We start from the raw sequence: 17,888 nt of genomic DNA, 5'->3' as shown, positions 1-17,888 counted from the left end.
ATATACTGTCTCAGAGGAAAAGTGGTCTCAGGACAAAACACCACTCCATACATCAGTGCTGTAGGATATGTAGGAAGAGGGCATGGATAAGGGCTCATAATTCTGCTAAATTTATGTTCTGGAGACATTTTTGCATGCTCATGCTAGTCATGTCTGACTCTTTGCAGCCCCATGGACTGCAGCCCACTAGGCTCCTCTGTCCATGGAACTTTTCAGGCAAAAATATTGGAGTCAGTTGCGAGCTCCTCCTCCAGGGAGTCTTCCTGACTCAGGGGCTGAACCCACATCTCCTGAGTCTCCTGCATTGGCAGGAGGATTCTTTACTACTTGAGCCACATGGGAAAGCCCATTTTGGAGACATAGTGATCAGTTATTGTCCCTTTCTTTTACTCTAAATGTATGCATTTATTTCTGAAAAAACATAATCTCTTTTAAAGATTTCTCCACTTAATAACAATAGTAATAATAACAGCAACACTACCTATCATTACTAAAAACTCTTCCGATGTGTGTTTTACACACTCCTCTCACAACAACCTGGAGACAGCCATAGATGTGCCTGGGTAGACTTTCCTGCAAGAGAGCCTGCAGTGGGAATGTCACTCATTGACAAGCCTCAGCTTCCATTCTCTTGAATCTAGTGAAGGAGCTCATACCAAGTCATGCTTCTCCTAGTCAGTTACTGGTACACTGAAGTACTAGAATCTTCCTGCCCCATCCAAGATTCCTCCAATGGGTAAATTTTGCTTGGGCACTTCCAACTGGCCTGGCCAAGAATTTGAGATTTGGGCAGAATGCATTCAGTGAATCTTTTCTATCCATACTTTTTTTCCCTCTCTCCTTCCACATGGGCAGACCCACATTTCAGCAGAAGTCTCCCTGCACATGATGCTCCATCCCCATCACCCTTCACTGGAGCCTCCTCCAGTAAATCTCTTGGCATTTGCTCCTTGAAGGATCTGAGCCAACACACAAACTCTATGATGTAGGTCCTACTACAGATGAAGAAGCTGAATTACAAAAAGATCTAAGAAACAGTTTTACGGTGGATCAGAAGTGTTGGAGCTGGGATTTGACCTCAGGCAGTCTGATATCAAAACTAGTTATTTTAAAATGTCAATAAAGAGGCAAGAAATAAAACTATAAATTTGTTCTTCTGCCTTCCTCCCTCATCTTCCCCCCTTTCCCATCCCCCTTCCTCCTTCTTTTACCTCTTCTTTTCCTACTCCTTCTCCATCTCCTCCTATTCCCTACCCTCAGTTCTCACATAAGCTCTGATTCTCCACTGACAGGTCCTGTCTCCTGGTACTCAGCATCTTGGCCTCGGTCCTATTCCTCTCTTCCTCTCTCTCCCTTCCCAAATTCCTTCCTTCCACCATCTGTTTTGTCTTGCCCCATGAGAAGGGGGATCAAACTTTTATAGTGGAAGATACGCTGCCTTCTTATGTGCATGTTGTAGATTTCCAGTGTTTGAAAATGTGTGTCTTGTGTTTGCTGTATGCATGGACAAAATTCTAATGTGGTAATGTAACAGTCACTGATGATGATGGAAGGTCAGTCAAAGGTCAGATCAGTGGGCTGGATTTTCTTAGGCAAGTCACTTTCTGTGTTTTCTACATATCAATGATCACTTGAAACTTTTATGAACATATGAATTTGAACGGGATTTAAAAAACGTTATCAGTAGCTATTTTTTAAAGGCAAGACTTCAATCAGGAATTGCCAAGTTTTCGCATCTGCAGTTCACACACTTAGCAACCACTATTTGGTAAAACGGCACCAGGACAGGTCAGCAGTAGCACATGGAACACAGCATGCCGAGGCAAGAGCCATGCAGCGCCTCTCGAATTACCGGAGCCGCAGGCCGGTAGGCTCCCCGAGGGCATCCGCTGGAGCTGCCGGCGCCCCACCTCTGGGGAGACCCCAGCACCCACTGCGCTCTCTGTGGCTGTTCCTCCTGTCGCTGCACCTGCCTGCTGAGGTTGCATCGTTTCCCTACGAAGCCTGATTTACAGACACATCTTCCTGTGATATCGCACCGCGGGGTCACAGAGCCCATGGGACTGCATCCACAGGACACACAGAATCGCTTCTTTGGGTCCCACCACATACTGGGCTTTAAAAGCCAACGGAAAATAAAAACACAGAAGAGAGCATACACGTTATTCAAGAGATAGAAGCAAATAATATTTTTAAACCTCCTACAGAATGGCCAATCTGGCATCTGAGAAGTGCTTGGTTCTCCTTAACAGTGTCTATCATGAGAAATTACCTATTTATGTGAAAGAAATAGTGCAAATCCATGTACTCTCATGGAGGAATCTCAAGGTGCTCGGCATACTGAAGGCAGGGTAATGTACCCAGGAAAAGAAAGCAACATATTTTAATTTTTGTTTCATTTTAGCAAAATGGTATCCAAAAAATCCTTTGATTTGCTTCTATACAGAAAAATTTTGTTGAGTAGAATGCTCACTGGAACTTTAAATGATGGAACTAGAACAAAGTGCTTGATAAAAGCAAAAGGTATGACATTTTTCTCTCCTGCGAAAAACATAAAGGCAAAGAAAAAAGTATGTGACTTACCATAGACAGGGATTAAGTTTGTATGTTTTCAGAAACGTCTAAATTAGAGTAAATACTACACAAATTCACTACCAAGGAAATGTGTCAATAGGTTGAGGGTCAAATGCTATTGTATGGCAAATGTTGTTCTATTTTTTTTTTTAATTTCAGTGATCACAGTAATTTTACATGTAGAGTGAGATATTCCTGAACTTGTCTTTTAATATACTCAGGTGTAGGTCATTTCTGAAAGCCAATGAAAAGTCTGATGGAAGAAGTAATTCACTGGTCAGCTCCAACTTCTTACCTTACATTCATCACACCGCCGCCCCTGCACGTTAGGTTTGCATTCACACTGTCCCGTCTGAGGATGGCAGATCTCAGAGAAGGAGCCGTTGGCATTACAGTGACAAGCTGCAAAGAGAGGAGAGATCTGTGCTTGGGAAATGTATTCTAATAGTCTTCATAGGTTTATTAAATAATGGTCACAAAGTTTTAGAATAGAATGCTTTCTGATTGCTAAGCGTTCGGTTAGGCATTATATCATCTGATCTTTACAACAACCCTATAAGCTCTAGAGATGAATTATGTAAAACAGCAGCACAGTTCCTGGCACACCATATGTTGTATAAATATTATTGTCACCTTTATTATTCCAGTTGTAAGAATTAAGACACTGAAATTAAAAGTCGGACAAGACCACATGATTAGTAGGTGATCTAGAAGATTTCAGGTAAAAATGTTCTTTCCATCACTCCTTCAGCTGTTTTGCCTCTTCATAGATGCATTTGGGTAACACAGAAAATACTATAATCTCCATATAAGTAACACTGACTCTAGAGCATACTGATTCTAGAGCTGAAATAATTTTGAGAAATTATCAAAATTAATAGCACCCATGGAATAATATTAATGCTACCATTAATGAAGCAACATTATTATTTCCAAATGATTATTTACTACATGCCAGTTTTTGTGTTAATTTAAAAAAAATGAGCTTAAGATGAAATATAAAATAAATATATAAATCTGAAAAACATTCAAGATTAGAAAAGTATATAAGGCAGAAGAACTAAGTAGACATGTCTCCAAAGAGGACATCAAAGTGACAGACAGGCCATGAAAAGATGCTCAACATCACTAATCACTAGGGAATTGTAAATCAAAACCACAGTGAGCTACCTACATCTGCTAAAGTGGCTGCCATCAGGAAGACAAGAGACAGTGGGTGTTGGTGAGAATGTAGTGAAAAAGGGAGCCCTTATACACCACTGGGGGGAACGTAAATGGGTCCAACCACTATGGAAGACAATACAGATGTTCTTCAAAAAATTAGAAATAGAACTCCTATGCACATTCCAGTGATCTCCTTTCAGGATATATACATAAAGGAAATGTAAACGGCATCTTGAACAGACAGATGCGTTCATGTTTATTGCAGCTTTATTCACGATAGCCAAGAAATGGAAACAACCTAAATGCTCATCAATAGATAAGTGGATAAAAAGATGTGGTGTATACACAACGGAGGGATTCCCAGGTGGCTCAGTGGTAAAGAATCCACCAGCCAATTCAGGAGACGTAGGTACAATCCCTGAGTCGGGAAGATACCCTGGAGAAGGAAAAGGCAATCCACTTTAGTAGTCTAGCCTGGAAGAAATCTCATGGACAGAGGAGCCTGGCGGGCTATAGTTCAAAGAATCACAAGAGTCAGATGTGACCAAATGACAAAGCATGTGCATGCACACCCATGTGTGCATGTACACACACACACACACACACACACACACACACACACACACACACACAGAGGAATATTATTCAGCCATGAAAAAGGAAGCTATCCTGCTATTTGGATAAGCCTTGAGCATATTAATCTAAGTGAGATAAGTCAGAAAGAGAAAGATAAGTATTACATGATATCACTTATATGTGGAACCTAAATAAGTCAAACTCATAAAAAACAGCATGAAATGACGGTTACCATTGGATGGGGGGTGGGTAGAGGGGTAAAACTGATGTTAGGGCTACAAACTTGCAACAAGTAGTAAATAAGATATAGTGATCTAATGCACAGCTATAATGAACATAGACAAAAATATTGTACTATAATTATGTAACAGGGTAAATATTGCTACAATGGCAACCACACTACAATGTATAAATTTATCAAAAAGGTTGTACACCTTAAATTTATAAAAACACATTGAATAAAATGTATATAAGATCAAATTTTTTCAAAAGTATTAGCAGTACAGCATTACAATTTTTAAAAATCATATTTGTTTTATAACTTATATACTATCTCCAACAATAGAAAATGTATTTGATTTCACTAATCTTTTATCATTTTCTGTTATGGAGTTGTCTGATGTTATTCTGAAACATATAATAAATCAGTCTAAAAATTAAGAGGCTTTTTCACAAATAGAATAGCAATTAATGGTTCACTCTGTACTCTGCAAGTGTATTTTTATCAGTACATATAATTGCACTGATCCCAGAATAAAAATGTGAGTGGGAGATGACACAGGCATATAGATTATTCATAGATAGTTTTGGTAAATTTTGTACAATATTTCTTATCTCTGAATACGTCAATTTGAGTATAATTTATAAATACATTATAAATAGCTCCTCTATCAGCCTATGCTATTTTTCTATTCCTCTGACTGGAGGTGCTACTTAGTTTTACTGCTTTCTTAAAAATTGCTTGATTCTTCTTCCAGTAGCTTGGCCTTCAGTGTCTGCGAACCTGATTCTAGCTGGGTGGCCATTAAAAACTGTCTCCAGCCAGTTATCTTCCTCAGGCAGTAGCCTCAGGATAGTCTATGGCTTCCCTGGTGGCTCAGATGGTACAGAATTGGCCTGAAATGCAGGAGACCTTGGTTCAATCCCTGGGCTTGGAAGATCCCCTGGAGGAGGGCACGGCAACCCACTCCAGTGTTCTTGCCTGGAGAATCCCCATGGGCAGAGGAGCCAGGCGGGCTACAGTCCACGGGGTCACAAAGAGTCGGACACGACTGGGTAGCTAAGCGCAGTACAGTGTATAGCTGGCATGTGAGAAGAGCCTGAAGGATATGTTTTCTTTAAAGATCCATTTCACTTGACTACTAGAATTATTATACAAAGAGAGAAAGATGAAGTTGCTCAGTTGTGTCCAACTCTGTGACCCCATAGACTGTAGCCCCCCAGGCTCCTCCGCCCATGGGGATTCTCCAGGCAAGAACACTGGAGTGGGTTGCCATGCCCTCCTCCAGGGGATCTTCCCGACCCAGGGATCAAACTCCGGTCTCCTGTATTGCAGGCAGATTCTTTACTGTCTGAGCTACCAGGGTAATTCCGAGAATTATTATATATACTTCTAATTTCTTTACATGTTTTATATTTATATACATATATAAATTTTAAAAATCAAATACCTTATAATTTAAACATCACTTTTTTATTAGAGTGGGGAACACTTAATGATTAAATTTACTATAAAGTCATTTTAAAAATAAAGCAATAAAGCCGGTGCTCTGGGACAACCTAGGGGCATAGGGTGGGGAGGTTCAGGATGGGGGGAGGACACATGCATACCTATGGCCAATTCATGCTGATGAATGGCAAAAACCACAACACTGTAAAATAATTATCCTCCAATTAAAATAATTTTTAAAAATAAAGCAATGAAGAATTTTAGTGCAATTTTTAAATAAAATGTATGACACAAACAACATATGTAAATTTAAAGGGCAAATTGGTAGAGGTGTACTTTTTAACAGATGCAGAGGCAACTAAAATAATAGTTTATTATGAATTTTCTTTTTGTAAAGGTTTGCTAATTATGCACAGAGCAGCTATTATTTCTATGAATAGTCATAAAATAGATAATAAATAAGTTTCTGATATTTTTATATGCTAAAGAGCATTAAAACATAATCATGTCTATACTTCATGGCAAGTGATAAAAAAATTGGTGATGATTCAAAAATGGTTTTATACTATATTATTCTATGTGTTCTTAAGACTTCATGCTGCAGATTCTGAATTCACCACAATAAAGAGTGGAACTGTCTCTTCAACTTTATAGAAGGGGTTATTGGAAGATAGAAAATGAGGTCATTCAGTGAAGAACACAGCTCTAGAATTGGTGAGCCATAAATATTCACAACTATTGTCAGCATCGCTACAAAGGAGCCAACAGGTGAGAATACCCCAGGCAGCTCACTAGACAGTTTCATGTGTTAGATCCTTTAATTTCCATAGAAACTTAGAGTGCTTTATGCAAATGAGGAAACTGAATCTCAGCGAGCTCAAACGTCTTGCGCAGAGTCACACTGGTAGAAAGTATAGATCCTAGATGATATGCTTGAACTGGAGACTTTCTTGAGCTCCTTATGATTTTACACAGATGCCACAAACCCAGTGTTTAAAGGTGCTTCTGAGCCTGTTGGAAATTTTGCTGAAAAAACTTGACAATTTACACGTGATATTAATAGCTGTTGACTATTCCAGAGAGTGGTTTGGTTTTGATTCAACAAATTGTCGTGTTTAAACGACAAAATGGTGGCACTCATCTTCCAAACCTGTGAGGAGAAAGACACGTTTCTTCTTGAAGTGGGGGACCCTAGCAGGTCATGGTATTTATAGCAGAGATGCTAACAGGCACAACATTGCCAGTGGTTTCTGTAAAGTTGCAGGTCCTGGGACCCAACTGAATGGCTAGAAGGATCCCTTCTTATATAATGAAGTCAGCAGAAGTGAATTGTTAAGCTGGTATCATAACTTGCTCTTCCTGAGGATTATCACAGTACGTGAAGTTGATTATGGCAGTGTCCGGCACTAAGCTGTTCTAACAAGGATGCTCCTTCCGTTTGACTCTCCACAATGAGATTTCTCTTGCATGTTACCACTAATATTCTATGCAATACCAAAGAATATAGTTGAGAAATTCAAGACGAGGGTAGGGATGTACTGACTAATATGAATAAAGTCCGACAATAGCTAATTTTGTGGAAGTAAAATACAGAAATGGCATTCTATGAGTAGTCTTAAGCTGATGGTTAATCACTCAACAATTACAAATGCTGGTGTGTAAGAATATTGCAGAACATTTCACCTATTGTGAAACACAAGAATGTAAAGTTTACATATGAAAGCATAATAGATTAAAACCTACTGACAGATACTAATGAAATAATATGGGCAAATCAATGTATGTCAAGAAAATGATTAGACTTGAGATAAACAATAAGGATAAATAGGGCCTAATTTTCAAATTCTTCTTTCCTGTCATAGACAAAAATTTACTTAAAAATCTTTATTCCATGTGTAGACAGAAATATGTGTATCATTTGAAAAACAATGATACTTCCACAACGCAGCAACTTTGAGAGGATTTAATCTATTGGTACAAAGGAAATGTATTAGAATATTCAGACTCTGTGTATAGGCTGGATATCTATCTTACATGTATTACAGGTAATTTCCTACTCTCCAATCCCCACTCAAGAACTCATCAGCTACTTTGAGGTGCAATGCATCAATTCTGTCAGGGGCATCAATAGTTCACGACTTACGCTGACAGTTCTTTGCATTAACCGCATCTCCAAAATATCCATCAGCGCAGAGCTCACAGTACCGGCCTGTTGTACCTGGCTTACATATCAGACAGGAGCCAGACAAGCTGTCACAGCTGCCAGGAATGGAGAAGTCAAGGTTGTCATTGCATTGGCATGGCTGACACGATCTTCCAGGTACAGAAGGTTGTCCAAAATAGCCTTCCGCACACCTAAGGCGAAACATTTCATCAGTGAGTATTTGGGAGGAACCCATGAAACCCACTGGGGGCATTGTTTATGTATTTTTTTATTCTATTTCTCTCCCAGGATATGTTTTCCCTTTAAGTGCTCCTTTTCTCAAATGCAAGGTGATTAAAAGAATGCTTTCTCTGTTACTGCAGTGTAGATACTGCCAGTTTCACTATAGTAATTAGATTTCAGCCAGAGGGAAAAAAAAAAAAAATCTGTCACTGGCACTGAAGATGAGACCAAAGCATGATAAGAAATCTGCTGCTGGCACTCCGGAGGGAGCCAGGCCCACGCTGGAGAGCCTTTGTAGTACAACACATCATAGGTATCTACTCCAATTGGTTGTTTTCCGTACAAATATGTAAGGTTCACATTTTTTTTGTTGTTGTTGCAGCAAGAGCTTGTTATGAGGAAACAGGCTCACAAGGAAGTACAGTAGTGAGAATTCAGAATGTATTAAGTAGAAAATTGAAAGAGTCTCATTATTTGTATGGGGGCTGTGTCTCTGCATAGGCTTTTATATATTTGCATGTCCATACAGAAGCAGATTTCCACTGAAGAGTCTTTACCAAGGAGAAGCAGGCATGCTGCATATCACGGTAAAATGCCATAACGTGAGGCTTAATTGTGCCCACATTTCCCATTAGCAGACTCTAGTTCTTTTTTTTTTTAAAGGCCTAAATACTACTTTATATATTATTGGAAAAATAAAAATTCATATTATTTAGGAAGCATGGGAGAGATTGTTTTAAATTTTGTATCAGATTTCCCTTTAACCATGTGTTCTGTTTTAAAATGTTACTTAATGTTACAGATGCACCTTTTATGCTGCTGCTGCTGCTAAGTCACTTCAGTCCTGTCCGACTCTGTGCGACCCCATAGACGGCAGCCCAACACCTTTTACAGGAAGCACTTATTTGTAATCTACTCTGTCTTCTCTTTCAGTTACATTTGCTCATGCTGCATATTAAGCTTTACTTGCCAAAGGAGACATGAAACAACGCATCTGAACTTTTGTGGTCAAGCTAGCTCTGTTATCTGTGCCATCTTAGCAAAACAGAAAGTCCTTTACAGCGAGGGTCAAAATTGAAGGGGAATAAAAACAACGTGGGAGAATATATTTCAATAATACACTGTGTTTATGCTCACTTACTTACAGATATAAAAGTCACTGTGTACAGAAAAATGCTCTCTACTATAGAGACAGAAATGGTTTAAATCCAGTGCATCATATAAGGACACTTTAGTAATATGATTATGAGGGAAAGTTATTAATTTTGTAAGTAAGATACATTGATTATTCAAAGTTTTCTAGAAAATTTACAGGTGCCATAATAAGCTTGTAGAATTAAACATTTATCATAATTTTTAATAAGATTACTAGTTTTAACAAAATATTTTATGAATTGTGAAAGTCATGATATAAATATTGCTTGGAAGAATACTGACACCTCCAAATACAATTGCTTATTAATTCTCTATTGTAAAATATGAACTAATATTTCAGTGCATAAAATCCACCCCCCCCCAATCCCTCAAGGAGTGGTATTCAGTAAAGATAACAAGAAAATCCTTTTAAATTTTAACCCAATTCTTCTTGCCTCACTTGATATTCAGAGCTCATGATCACATCCACATATATTCACATCTCATTTTGTTTACCATTAAGAGAGTGACTTTGCTCCACTAGAATAGCAATATACAATGATCATTATCACAGACAACAAAACCCCATTATTTTCAGCTCACTTTTCTGACTTGCTGCCCTCAGGAGAGATGGCACTATGTAACAAGATCTGGAAATTTTTTTAAACAGACACCAATTAATCAGTCTGAAATTGTCCCACAACAATAATTTAAAAAACCAACTCAATCCACAAGAAAATAACTACAATTAAATAGAATCACTGAAGAAACATCCGTCTTTTTGTTGTAGGACATGTAAGGAGACTTACTGAATATACATGATACATCATTTCATACGCCACTTCACTAAAAGTGAGCATTCAGATTTTATTACGCGTGTGTGTGTGTGTGTGTGTGTGTGTGTGTGTGCATTTTTATACAGAGACTAGTATTCTTAAGATATTTACAGAAATGTTTCAATAGCAATTAAAAAGTAGAGCCAGGGTGATCAGCATTTAGCTCACTTTTTTTTTCCCTCCATGTTCTTTTTAATTCCTCTTGATGCTCTGACAGTTATCCTTTCTTGACCATCAAAACACTGTCTCCTTGATTTTCTGTATTTTCTCCTCTTGTCCAGACAATAAAAGCCTAGAATCTCAGCAAAGTGCCATGATGAATGCCCAGTTCCTTCACCCCTGGTTCTCTTCTTTTACTTTTGTTTGAAACATTCCCTAGTCAGAGGAAGGCAGTAATCTCTCAAAATACGAGTGCTCTGGCCCCAAGCAGAAGTTTCTGAAAACTGTAACTAGTGCCTTACATGTGACAGACCATTGGTTCACATTTTGTCATGTTTTGTTTTGCCATGCTCTTGGTCTCGATTTTTCTCCATTCCCTCAATTCAAGCAGCAAGGCCGCGTGGGCTGCATGACCAAGTAAAGAGATCTGATGGAAAGGAAAGCAGAAATACCGGAACCTTCTGGACTTTGGCTTTAAAAAATCACCATTTCTATGAATGTGGCAACTCTTTCTGCAGTGCACACCCAAACAGGAAAGGGATGGAGTTAGAGAGGCAAATGGAGGAGAAATGATGAGAGCAGAAATGTTGGTGGGTCCCAGTGTAGAGAGTAAATAGCAGTATGTGTCCTGTGATCCCACAAGTGACAGGAAAGTAGTGGAGAGAGTTACTGGACCTGGGGGAAGAGGTGATCAGGTGGACAGTAAACAGAAAGAGGTCAGCAGAAATGCGCTTAGATGAATTACTCAGGACAGACTGACTCCACTATGTGTCCATTGCCCAAAAGCCAGCCTCTCTCTCTCTTTCTCTCTCTCTCTCTCTCTCACACACACACACTCAAGCATTCAAGCCTCTTGGTACTAAGTAAGCTTATTAGACTTTGGTTCTAACCAAATCTAGAGGTGGAAAGCAGGATAGAAGAGAAAAAAATGCTAAAACAAATTTTTTAATTTGAAAATAAGTGACATATAACATTGGGTTTCAGTTTAAAGGATACTTGACTAAGATTATATGTCCAAGCTCTCACAGCTCTTACATATGAAGAATTTGATCTCAAAGTAGAAATTAAACTGTGATAAAAATATAAAGTTATAATTTCCATCTATCTGAGCTATAGTCTGAGATGCATTCTAGCTATATAATAAAACCAGGGGATTTATGGACACCTAAGATTAGAAAATGCTGAGTTAAACAAACTGAAGAGATGTTTTTCACTCTAGGACTGGTCAGAACTTTTGACAAGTTAATAGATGCTTCCCAGACTTCCATGATCATAGAACTCTATTCCAAGAACATCTATAGCTTGTGAAACACAGTTTTTCAACGCTGATTTTTTGTAAATGATGTGCATAACTGATTACTCTAATCACTCCCAGAATAGTTTTGATTACAAAATTTTCAGTGCAACTCACATCTCTTTCATTCCCTGACCCTTATTCTCTTTCACATCTACTTCAGCCGGCACATCTGCCAAAATGTTTCTAATATTTTGGATCCCCCAGTGGCTCAGAGGTAAAAAGAATCCACCTGTCAATACAGGACACACAGGTTTGATCCCTAAGTCCCTGGGTCAGGAAGATCCCCTGGAGTAGGAATTGGCAACACACTCTAGTATTCTTGCCAGAAAAATCCCATGGACAGAGGAGCTTGGTGGGCTCCAGTCCATGGGTCACAAAGAGTCGGATACGACTGAGCATGCAATGCACACAAATGTACTTTTTGGCTCATACAGAGAAATGATAGACTAAATATTCCTGGGAAGCCCTAATCCAAATTTTGGCTAGAAAAATATAACATCACATATTTCATATAATAATAGTTTAAGATTATATTTGAAACACTTGAGTTAGAGGCAAGATATGCCGCATGATAAGCAGCCTATGCATGTTTCTACCTTCTTTTGAATCAAATTAATAGACTTTAAAAAGGAAATCATCCTTTCTTTCAAGCATCTCTTTCCTAGGTGAATTTTATTATTCAGACTAGAATGTTCTCCTGAATACATTCAACTATTCTCACTCACATTAAAAATGTGAGCTGCTTGAGGGCAAGGATGATAGGATACATCTGCTTATAGCCTATGTTTAGTTAAGCCCTGTGCTCAGCACGTAATAGCTGATAAACAAATATTTATTAAATAAAATTGTAGGAGTTTAAGTTGTAGGTGGCTCAGAAACCAGTGTCTAACGTGTAGAAAATATATATTATGGAGCAGAGCAGTACAAATGCATCAGAGACTAAGCCCACCTAGATTAGTGGATCAAATGGCCTTGTATGACAGCAGAGCTGCCATTTTCCAGTTGCTAAAAAAAAGAAGAAGGTTGCCTATAGTGAGCCAGAGGGGTCAGGCACTGGATGTAGACTGTCCAGGCAAGGATACGCTCTGCTATCACAGTAAGTAACATGCACGTCCCCTCCTTTTAAAAAAATAAGCACAATCAAAGACTTCCAGTTTCTCGATTAGAATTGAGTCCTCTTTACTTCAGCCCTGTTCCTCCATTACGAATTTACAAATGCTGCCATACTCACAAATAGGATTTGCTGCTGCTTAGAGCTGTCATGGGCGCCTTGTCCACAGACTGCTAGCTGCTGGCTAAATTCTCTCTGGGTGATTGGCCCTTGCTCCATTAACTTTATGCAGTCTGGTTGAAACAGGCCTGCTGGCTGCCAAGAGGACAGGAAAGGACAGGCAGGAACAGCCTTCTGAGGCGTTCACCGTGGTGATGCTGGGTGAAAGCCGGTCGCTTCCTCTGCCCCCCGTCTACTCCCACCCGGGCCTACTCTCTGGTAACGGGAGCAGAAGGAACTGTTCAATGCTACAATCAGAGAGTTGTCAATGATATCATGGGAGAACTTTGTTGCATTTTCAGTGAGCCTGAAATATGGAAGAATCTTTTCCTCGGAAAGATTTTAGGAGAAAAAATAATCACACAAGTTACATCAAATAATATCCTTGCTCCAATGCAAAACAACCAAGTAAAATCAAAAGGAATTAAAATATTGACTTAGAAACAATTAGATGGGCATATAAATCATGATAATAAATTACATTTGGTTTCAATTTTCAAATATATTTAAGGTGAATTATGGACCACTTGCTGAACTATGAACTACACACTTAAGCTACATTTTAAGGACAAAAAGCTAATTATGAAAAACAAATGTTGCCAATGTAGACAGCAAGATAAATCTTAAAGTGCATGACTTTCCACTTGAGCAATACTTTCTAGAAAGATTGCAGGTTAATGCTTAACCTTTAAGATTAAAACATTAATCAAACATTCTCTGAGTGAATGGAGATTTATGGTGCAATTTCTAGAAAATAAATAAACTATAAGAATGTAATGCATTTGTTTGACAAGTGTGGTAAGAAACTTTACTTCAACTCACCAAGTATGGTGGCTTTTCCGGGGCAGTGCAAAAGATGATGATGCCTGAAGTTTTATAACTCCCAAGGTGGAAATCACAGTGACAGACAGCTGAGTATCTGCTTACCTCTCACAACGCTGTCCTGAGTACCCAACAGGGCATTCATCACAGATCAAGCCAAGACTCCGGTCCAAATGGCATGTCGGGCTAAAGCTATGTTGTTGTCATTGCAGAACAACAGGGACAAGGGAGAAACACAAATACAAAGTCATTAGCAGAATATTTTCATTTCTCTTCTTTCAACATTGCTGTGACAAAAGGGTACAGGGTAGTCATTCTCATCTCACAGACAGCGATTAGGGTCTGGGACATCAAGGATGAAATGATACGCCTATTTCTGCAGATGTGAATACAGTCCAGTGGAAAAGTGTCCCTGTAACATGTTAGTAATTGATATTTGACTGTTCTGTGTCCCCAGACATCAGGAACAAATGGGATGCTATAGCTGCTCTTGAGGGATTCCTCAGGCCTGGCAAAACATATTCTTACATGTTTTCTCTCCAGCCAAATCCTGATGGATTTGAAGCAACCCAAAGGAACCTGATACAGATTTTGGAAAACTCAGAATGTAGTTATGGAAGCAGTGGTGGTGGTAGTGGTGGTGGTGATGGGGTTCCTCTGCCCAGTACTGCTGGCATGGGTGGCTGGGTGCATGCGTGCGTGCGTGCATGTGTGTGTGTGTGCACGCACGCATGTGTGTGTTCAGGCCACTGCCCATTCATGGGTCATCTGTTTACACAGATGGAACTCTTGGAAACGCTTTCAGATGAGATCAAGCATATTCTGCCTAAATTTCTAACAAATTCAAACAAACCAAAACCATGTTGCCATTTCATATTTCTGCTATGTTCCAAAGTTTGCCTCTCTGCACGTATTCCTATTCGGGGTCTGAAATAACAGAGTTGAATACCAAGTCAGGAATCAACAGAGTGATTATGTCTAGCTTTAGCCTTCACCAACATGCTCAACTCTGGCCATACTTCTTTGTCTTGTGAGAGACACCTTTCACGCATAGACCCTTACCCCAAGAGTGACACAATGGCTCTCTGAAGAGCCATCAACTGTTTTGAATTCTGTGAGTTCTGCTACTTAACCAATTTAAAAGGATATGCCCCCAATTAATCTTTCTCCCATCATGCTTTCCCTAAGTAGATTTATTTTCTATTATATATGACAGGACAATTCAGTACAATCTTGCTTGATGGTTAAAGGAACTAAAAAAAGAACAACAAATTTAACCACAAGTTTTGAGTTCATTTTATTTTTGACACTTGCATGGCTTTGAAATACTTTCTTAACTTTTGTGCAGATCAGATCATGGGTACTATTTTTGAATATTATCCCTGTGGCTTAACTCATGGTAGTCCTGTAAAGATTTAATAATTTCTTTGTTTTTAAATTCCACATATATGCGTTAGTATACTGTATTGGTCTTTTTTAATTGAACTATACTTGATTTAAAATACTGTTTTAATTTTGGGTATACAGCAAAATGATTCAGTTATATGTGTATATCTTTCAGATTATTCTCTATTATAGGTTATAACAAGATATTGAAGAGTTCCCTGTGTTACACAGTAAGTCCTTGTTGCTATCTATTTTATGCAGAGCAGTTTGTGTCTGTTAATCCCATATTACTAATTTATCCCTCCCCCACTCACTTTCCCTTTTGGTAACCATAAATTTGTTTTTTACATCTGTGAGTCTATTTTTATTCTATATATACATTGACTTGTGTTATATTTTTGGATTCCACATATAAGTGATATAATACTTGTCTTTCTCTGTCTGACTTACTTCATTTAGTATAGTATTCTCTAGGTCTATCTATGGTGCTGAAAATGGCAGTATTTTGTTTTTTTTGTAGGTGAGAAATATATATATATATACTTACACACCGTGTGTGTGCATATGCATGCTCAATTGTGTTTGACTCTTTGCAACCCTAAGGACTGTAGTCTGTCAGGCTTGTGTTTATGGAATTTTCCAGGCAAGAATACTGGAAAGGGTTGCCGTTTCCTACTCCAGGGGATCTTCCCAACCCAGAGACTGAACCCATGTCTCCTGCATTGGCAGGTGGATTCTTTACCACTGAGCCCCCTGGGAAGCCCCCACATCTTCTTAAACCAACTGTCTGTTGATGTGCACTTGGGCTGTTTTTATGTCTTGGCTATTGCAAATAGTGCTGCTATAACACGGGGGTACATGTATCTTTTCAAATTAAGAATTTTGTTTTTTTCTGGATATATGTCCAAGAGTAGGATTGCTGGATCACATGGTAGCTCTCTTTTCAGTTTTTTAAGGAACCTCCATGCTATTTTCAGTAGTGGATGCACCAATTTATAGATTCCCACCAGTGGTGTAAGAAGATTCCCCCTTTTCTCTATACCTTCTCCAGCATCTATTATTTGCAGACTTTTTGACGACAGTCACTCCAACCAGCGTGCAGCAATAACCCACTGTGGTTCTGCTTTTCATTTCTCCAATATTTAGCAATGAACATCTTCTCAGGCACCTACTGGTCACCTGTATGTCTTCTTCAGAGAAATGTCTGTTTACATCTGCCCATTTTTTGATTGGGTTATTTTTAAAGATTTAATAATTCTTATCTGTTGATAGTAGCAAGCTATTAGAACCAAGTAGTTTTATCATTAAAAAAAAAAAAAAAACCCACAGAAGTACAATCACAGATGTAGAAAATAAACTTCTGGTTACCAGGGTGTAAGGGGGAGGGATGAATTGCAAGATTAGGGTCACGACTGTATGTAAATTCTACAACATGGACCTGCGTGTGCTCAGTTGTGTCCAGACTCAGTTGTGAACTACGGCCTGCCAGGCTCCTCTGTCCATGGAATTTTCCAGGCAAGACTACTGAAATGGATTGTCATGCCCTCCTCCAGAGGATCTTCCTGAACCAGGGACAGAACCCTTATCTCTTGCATCCCTTGCATCAGCAGGTGGATTCCTGACCACTAGAGCCAGCTGGGAATAATAACCTACTGTATAGCACAGGGAACTCTATTCAGTACTCTGTAAAGGCCTTCATGGGAAAGAAATCTTAAAAAAAAGGGTGGAGACATTAATATGCATAACTGATTCACTTTGCTGTACTCCCAAAACTAACACAACAGTGTGAATCAACTACACCCCAACAAAAATTAATATTAGTTTTTTCAATTCAGTGAAGCATTTTACATGCATCTGTTGAGGTAAGTGGGGAAAAGTCTGGTCTGATACATCTTGAGTATACAAATCTTACTCAAATTAAAGATTTCACATTAAGGTGGCTGCTACAAGCAGAAGAACAAGCCATCCTCAGCCTGCGATCTATGAGAGGAGACCCATCTTTCAGATGCAGCCTGTGGCCTGTGACCTGTGACCGAATGGGAGCACAGCAAGGGGGATTTTCTTGGCAAGAGGATGACTGCATTGAAGAGAAGAGGCACACGTAAGAATGGAAAGAAACATTTTTTTAACTCCTCATCCTGTGATTTACTATTGTCTTCAGAGAAGGCAATGGCACCCCACTCCAGTACTCTTGCCTGGAGAATCCCATGGACGGAGGAGCCTGGTAGGCTGCAGTCCATGGGGTCGCATAGAGTCGGACATGGCTGAGCGACTTCACTTTCACTTTTCACTTTTATGCATTGGAGAAGGAAATGGCAACCCACTCCAGTGTTCTTGCCTGGAGAATCCCAGGCACGGGGGTCGCACAGAGTCGGACACGACTGAAGTGACTTAGCAGTAGCAGTAGTCAGACATAAAAGGAGGACTGGATTTTGACAAACCTCTAGAATGCATGTATGCCTTCTTTTAAAATTGGCATTATTTAATTGCCTTATCTTCTACAGAGAAAGTAATTCTTAACTAAAAAAACCCCCTAGGTTTCCCACCCATGTGGGACTACAAGGATTGAAAGGAAACCATGCTCTCCTGTCCAAACATGGTGAAGGAACAGGACG

The 17,888-nt window shown here is 39.2% G+C and overlaps 1 protein-coding gene across 7 annotated transcripts in view; it reads right to left on the bottom strand.

The window, feature by feature from the left end:
* The window catches only part of LAMA2 (laminin subunit alpha 2), a 648,848-nt gene that overhangs the window by 233,227 nt on the left and 397,733 nt on the right, over positions 1-17,888 (bottom strand). For 4 of the 7 annotated variants that reach the window (XM_043888304.1, XM_043888305.1, XM_043888301.1 and 1 more), the window contains 3 exons: positions 13,993-14,079; positions 8,127-8,338; positions 2,870-2,976 (listed from right to left, as the gene is read on the bottom strand). In XM_043888304.1, the coding sequence (XP_043744239.1) occupies positions 2,870-2,976; positions 8,127-8,338; positions 13,993-14,079 (406 nt within the window). Of the gene's footprint in view, positions 1-1,852; positions 2,117-2,869; positions 2,977-8,126; positions 8,339-13,992; positions 14,080-17,888 lie in introns of all 7 variants that reach the window. The other 3 variants (XM_043888300.1, XM_043888298.1, XM_043888299.1) reach the window with 1 other exon arrangement.

Source organism: Cervus elaphus, chromosome 26, assembly GCF_910594005.1.
Source record: "Cervus elaphus chromosome 26, mCerEla1.1, whole genome shotgun sequence".
NCBI lineage: Eukaryota > Metazoa > Chordata > Mammalia > Artiodactyla > Cervidae > Cervus > Cervus elaphus.
This window is presented reverse-complemented; position numbering and strand designations above follow the sequence as displayed.